The 5000-nt window shown below is 44.4% G+C and overlaps 1 protein-coding gene across 1 annotated transcript in view; it reads left to right on the top strand.

Moving 5' to 3' along the window:
* Positions 1-5000, top strand: part of dnm1a (dynamin 1a) — a 123254-nt gene that overhangs the window by 61622 nt on the left and 56632 nt on the right. Inside the window, exons 12-14 of the mRNA XM_063210258.1 lie at positions 208-278; positions 1499-1556; positions 3148-3159. Coding sequence (XP_063066328.1) covers positions 208-278; positions 1499-1556; positions 3148-3159 — 141 coding nt within the window. The remainder of the gene's footprint in view (positions 1-207; positions 279-1498; positions 1557-3147; positions 3160-5000) is intronic.

Genomic DNA, 5000 nt, shown 5'->3' with positions numbered 1-5000 from the left:
ATGCGCTTGTTCTGAAAAAGCTTTTGAAAGTGTGACAGATAATACATATTTCGTTTTGTTCATAAAGAAATGAAAACTATGTAATGAATAATGAATAATTGTAAAAATCTGTTATACTGAATACAATATTTTGACCCAACACTAACCTGCACTACACATGTTGACATCAATGCTTTGTCTTCTGCTCCTGTTCCTGGTGTCTTGAAGGTGTTGCTGTTGATTGATATCGAACTCTCCTACATGAACACCAACCACGAGGACTTCATCGGATTCGCCAAGTAAGACTTCAATACACACACACGCACATACACACCCTTGTGTACTTTTCCAATTATAAACTACTCAGGAATGCTACGTCAGAAATCTACTCCAATGTATATTAATGTACTTGGATCAATATGTCTTCTTGTTTAATTATGTTACAAGTGTAGTACTGTATGTATTATGTCCGTCTACCTCAGAGGGTCACAGCAGTGTTGATGTGTGACGTGCTTTGTTTGCAAGTTGCATAGCTAACATAATACATTAGTTGAAATTTCAAAACTGATAGCCAGTCCTAATATTGCATCGGTGCGTTACCAGTATGGTCCTCTTTCACGTGATGTCACTCTAAGAAGGTAGGCTATAAGTGGCATTCGGAAACCAGCCCGTGGCTTTGACATCGGGTTCTTTCCATATTCCTAACTCCTGTCCTCCTTTGTGCTTGTGGCAGCAGAAGTTGAATTCAATATAATTTTCTCATTTGCAATTGAGATGTTGGATTGGTAAAAAGTAGCCTGGCGATGACATCCTATGTTCTCCACCCAAAGATTTTGGCTCCGCACATCGTCTGGTAAAAGCCTCGAGCTCGGTTCTCTCAGTGTTTAGCCAATCAGCAAACAGTTGAGAGTAGTGACGCAGAACTCTCCTGCGAAGTCCGTTACTGATTGGTTAAGGTAACTATATTCACACTTTTGTTTTGTTATTTGTATGCTTTTGCGACGCTATATCGTAACAGTCATGCTAATAAAGCACAATATGGATTTTACTTTGAATTCGGAACTTCAATTAATTTAAATGGCAGAATAAGATCAGACCATCTACCACCCTCCATGGTGATGGATTCCTCCTAGCTTTTGCCAGACTGTTAGACGAGTCAACAGTGGCTCGCCCAGGCTAGGTAAAAAGTCCCCCAAAAGTAGTTGTGGCTAATCTGACAGTGGGGGAAACTGTATCGTTTTCTCCACGGAGGCGGGGCATCAGCGAAGCGTGAGGCCACAAGCACAAGTCGAGGACAGTAGATAAGATAATGGAATGGACACGTAAACATCATCACTGTTCACTGCCTGAAACTGGTAGTGGTATACTTCCGTCTCTGAGCCTTCTCCATATAGAGATTCTCTGTCGTATTCCTGCCTCGCTTCAACGCGAAACTTGATTGGCTAATACAGTAGATGAGTGTTATACGGTAGGAAGGAACTGTGCTTTTATGCCCTGCACGCTCTCTCTCTCCTACTAGTGCCCAGCAGAGGAGTGCCCAGAAGGTTGGAGGAGGGAAGAAGGCTCCCGGAAACCAGGTAAGTTAATTACGTACTACACAGCAACACCATCAGCATGGGACAGTGAGGGTTCACAGAAAGACCACACAAATTAAAATTGATTTAAAATCTTTTTTGTATTATTGTTGTTTTTTTGTAAGAGTACATTCCTTTTACATTAACTCGTCCTATTAGTTACAAAAACTGAAAGAGAACACATGCACGCGCACACGCACGCACACACATACACACACATGCACGCACGCACGCACGCACGCACGCACGCACGCACGCACGCACGCACTCACACACACACACACACACACACACACACACACACACACACACACACACACACACACACACACACACACACACACACACACACACACACACACACACACACAGGTGATATCGTCTGTTTCTCTCCCAGTGGTGGTGCTTACACAATGCCTGCCTTGGCCCATGTTACTACTGTGACATCATCTGGGTCTTATCGCTACAGTGCTTGAACCAGGGATGAGGTTGCATGCATCCTACTTTCTCTTCCTTCCCTCCCTCCTTCCTCTCTTCCATCCTTGTACTTCTCTCTCTCTCTCTCTCTCTCTCTCTCTCTCTCTCTCTCTCTCTCTCTCTGCATCTCTCCATCCCTCTCTCCTGTGGGGTTCCCTAGTGGGTGTCATGTGGGCCCCAAAGGTCTCTGTCCAGTAATGAGGACATCACTCTGAAACACGTCTCTATCAGTTCACTCCTCCATTCGACATTACTCCTTCTCTCTCTTCCTCCCTCCCTCTTGTTTCTTCCCTCTTTCCCTCCAACCTCCAATTTCTTTCTTTCTTTCTCTCTCTCTCTCTCTCTCTCTCTCTCTCTCTCTCTCTCTCTCTCTCTCTCTCTCAATCTCTCTCTCTCTCTCGCTCTCTTTCTCTGCCCCTCCATCTCTCCCTCCCTCCCTGCCTTTCTAAGGACATCAGTCAGAGATGTTTCTGCATCAGTTTACTGCTCTTGTTGTCATGACTACACCTCGGTATCAGTTTACTTGTCTGGTTGTCATGGGTACCGCCTCCCTCCCTCCCTCCCTCCTCCGGGTCCTCAATCTTCCCTCTTTCGGACACTGCACTCAGTCTGACCCCATGTGTTGTATGGTCACACTTGCACTGTTTGTTTCTGTTTGTTTGGCTTTTCCTCTGTGTGTGTGTGTGTGTGTGTGTGTGTGTGTGTGTGTGTGTGTGTGTGTGTGTGTGTGTGTGTGTGTGTGTGTGTGTGTGTGTGTGTGGTGTGTGTGTGTGTGTGTGTGTGTGTGTGTGTGTGTGTGTGTGTGTGTTTGTGTTTGTGTTTGTGTTTGTGCGTGCGCGTCTTACTGTGTGGAAATGTCTTGCTTGTTTAGCTTTGTGTGTTTGTGTGACTTTGCACTTGTACACTTCCCCTCAGTCCTTCTGAAGCGGTGTTTTGTTTTTGTTTTCGAGGACAATTTCCCTCCTCTTTACTCCGGCTTTGTAGTGTCTGCCTGTCTCCTCGTGTTACTTTGACATGCTGACTTTTGTTTTCTATCTCTTCTCTTCCCTCTCTCTTTGTCTTTTGTTCTCGTCTGCTTCTCTTCCGTTGTTACCCTCTGCTCCACGCATCACAGCAGGATGAGATTATGGTAAGTGTCCTGGGTGTGTGTGTTTGCGTGTCTGTGTATGTGTGTGTGTGTGTTTGTGTGTTTGTCTGCGTGTGTCTGTGTGTCTTTCGGTCTGTCTGTCTGTCTGTCTGTCTGTCTGTCTGTCTGTGTGTCTTTCGGTCTGTCTGTCTGTCTGTCTGTTTGTGTGTATTTGGGTGCGTGTGTGTGAACGCATGTGTGTGTGTAATTCAGAGTGTTTGTAAAGGAGGGACACACACATACTCACTCACACATACACACACACACACACACACACACACACACACACACACACACACACACACACACACACACCACACACTTGAAATCTATTTTAATCTATTGTAATGTTTAGTAAAAAAGCCGCGCTCCCGGGTGTAATTCTTGCAGTTTTAATCTTACTGGGTTAGCATGACAGACAGACGCTTCGGCCTAAGCCTTCTTCACTCTGTCTGTCATGCTAACCCTGTAAGATTAAAACAGCAAGAATTACACCCGGGAGCGCGGATTTTTACTAAACATGAACTTTGCTGTTTTCTCACACCTGAAGACCTTGTAAGAAACAATTGGGAGTTGAGCACTCTAAAAAAAATGTTTTGTTAATTATAATTGTGAGGGCGGGAAAGTGAGAGTGAACTCTTCATCTGTGTAATTCTGTTCACAAAGCAGCAGCCACGACATCCTTTTAGAGCCCCAGCTCAGAACAAATTGACCTCACTGTCTGTGTGTGTGTGTGTGTGTGTGTGTGTGTGTGTGTGTGTGTGTGTGTGTGTGTGTGTGTGTGTGTGTGTGTGTGTGCACTCAGTCATGTATGACCAGAGAGATATAGTCTCAGAGTGTTTACACGTCTTATTTCCATTATGGGTCATCTAGCGTGCTCTCTCTCTCTCTCTCTCTCTCTCTCTCTCTCTCTCTCTCTCTCTCTCTCTCTCTCTCTCTCTCTCCCCCGCTCTCTCTACTTCTCTCTCTCTACTTTGGTCATGTATCACCTGAGCTGGCCGTGTGCTCCAGTCTCTCTGCTGACAGCACTAACACATCTCTAATAGTCAGTGTTTCATGGGCCGGCTCATTGCAACCTCAATAGTGCTGGTGGCCGCTCATAGCTCAACTCAAGTAGGCTATTTAGCATCCCCCTAACACACTGCTCTTCCCCTATCATCTTGTCAGACTCCCATTTATACACAAAAAGGATTCTCTCGGTCTTCCCCATGTGCCATCATTCACACTCAGAGCAGATGGCAAGATATGATATGATATAGAATTCACAGGCCTGGAGGGATAGATAGGAGTAAATCCCAATAAGGGATATTTACCCAGTGAGAATGAGAACAGAGGAACAGGAACAGACTGGTGGAAGTAATTAGCTTTGTATCGAAGACAGAATATAATAAGCAGCGCTCAAAATTATTCAATTAATTAATTCAATTAATTGAATAAAAAAATAAGAAAAATTAGAAAAAAATAAGAAAATTGTTTTTTTCATCATGAGCCAAAATTGCCTATTAGATCTATCTAGTAGATGCCTAGTTTATCTTAATAGCCAAACACACACTCACTGTGGGTCAAAGTGGCTAGTAAGTTTGTCTTTTCTACAAACCAAACCGATTTTTCACTAGCTTTTGGCCGGTTGGCTGATGTTAACCCTATCGCGCCGGACGCATCATATTTGATGCATCAAATTCAAAGCCCTCTCCACGCTGACACAAAAAAAAATCCATCTCAAAAACATCCTGCGTGTCATTTCCAAACGTCCTGCAGTACACGGAAACCGCCACAAGAGAGCAGCGGTCAACAACAAGTTGATCACAGCTCGGCGAAAAATGCAAAAATGGAGTAGAAGCGGT

This window comes from Engraulis encrasicolus, chromosome 11 (assembly GCF_034702125.1).
Source record: "Engraulis encrasicolus isolate BLACKSEA-1 chromosome 11, IST_EnEncr_1.0, whole genome shotgun sequence".
Taxonomy (NCBI): Eukaryota; Metazoa; Chordata; class Actinopteri; order Clupeiformes; family Engraulidae; genus Engraulis; species Engraulis encrasicolus.
This window is presented reverse-complemented; position numbering and strand designations above follow the sequence as displayed.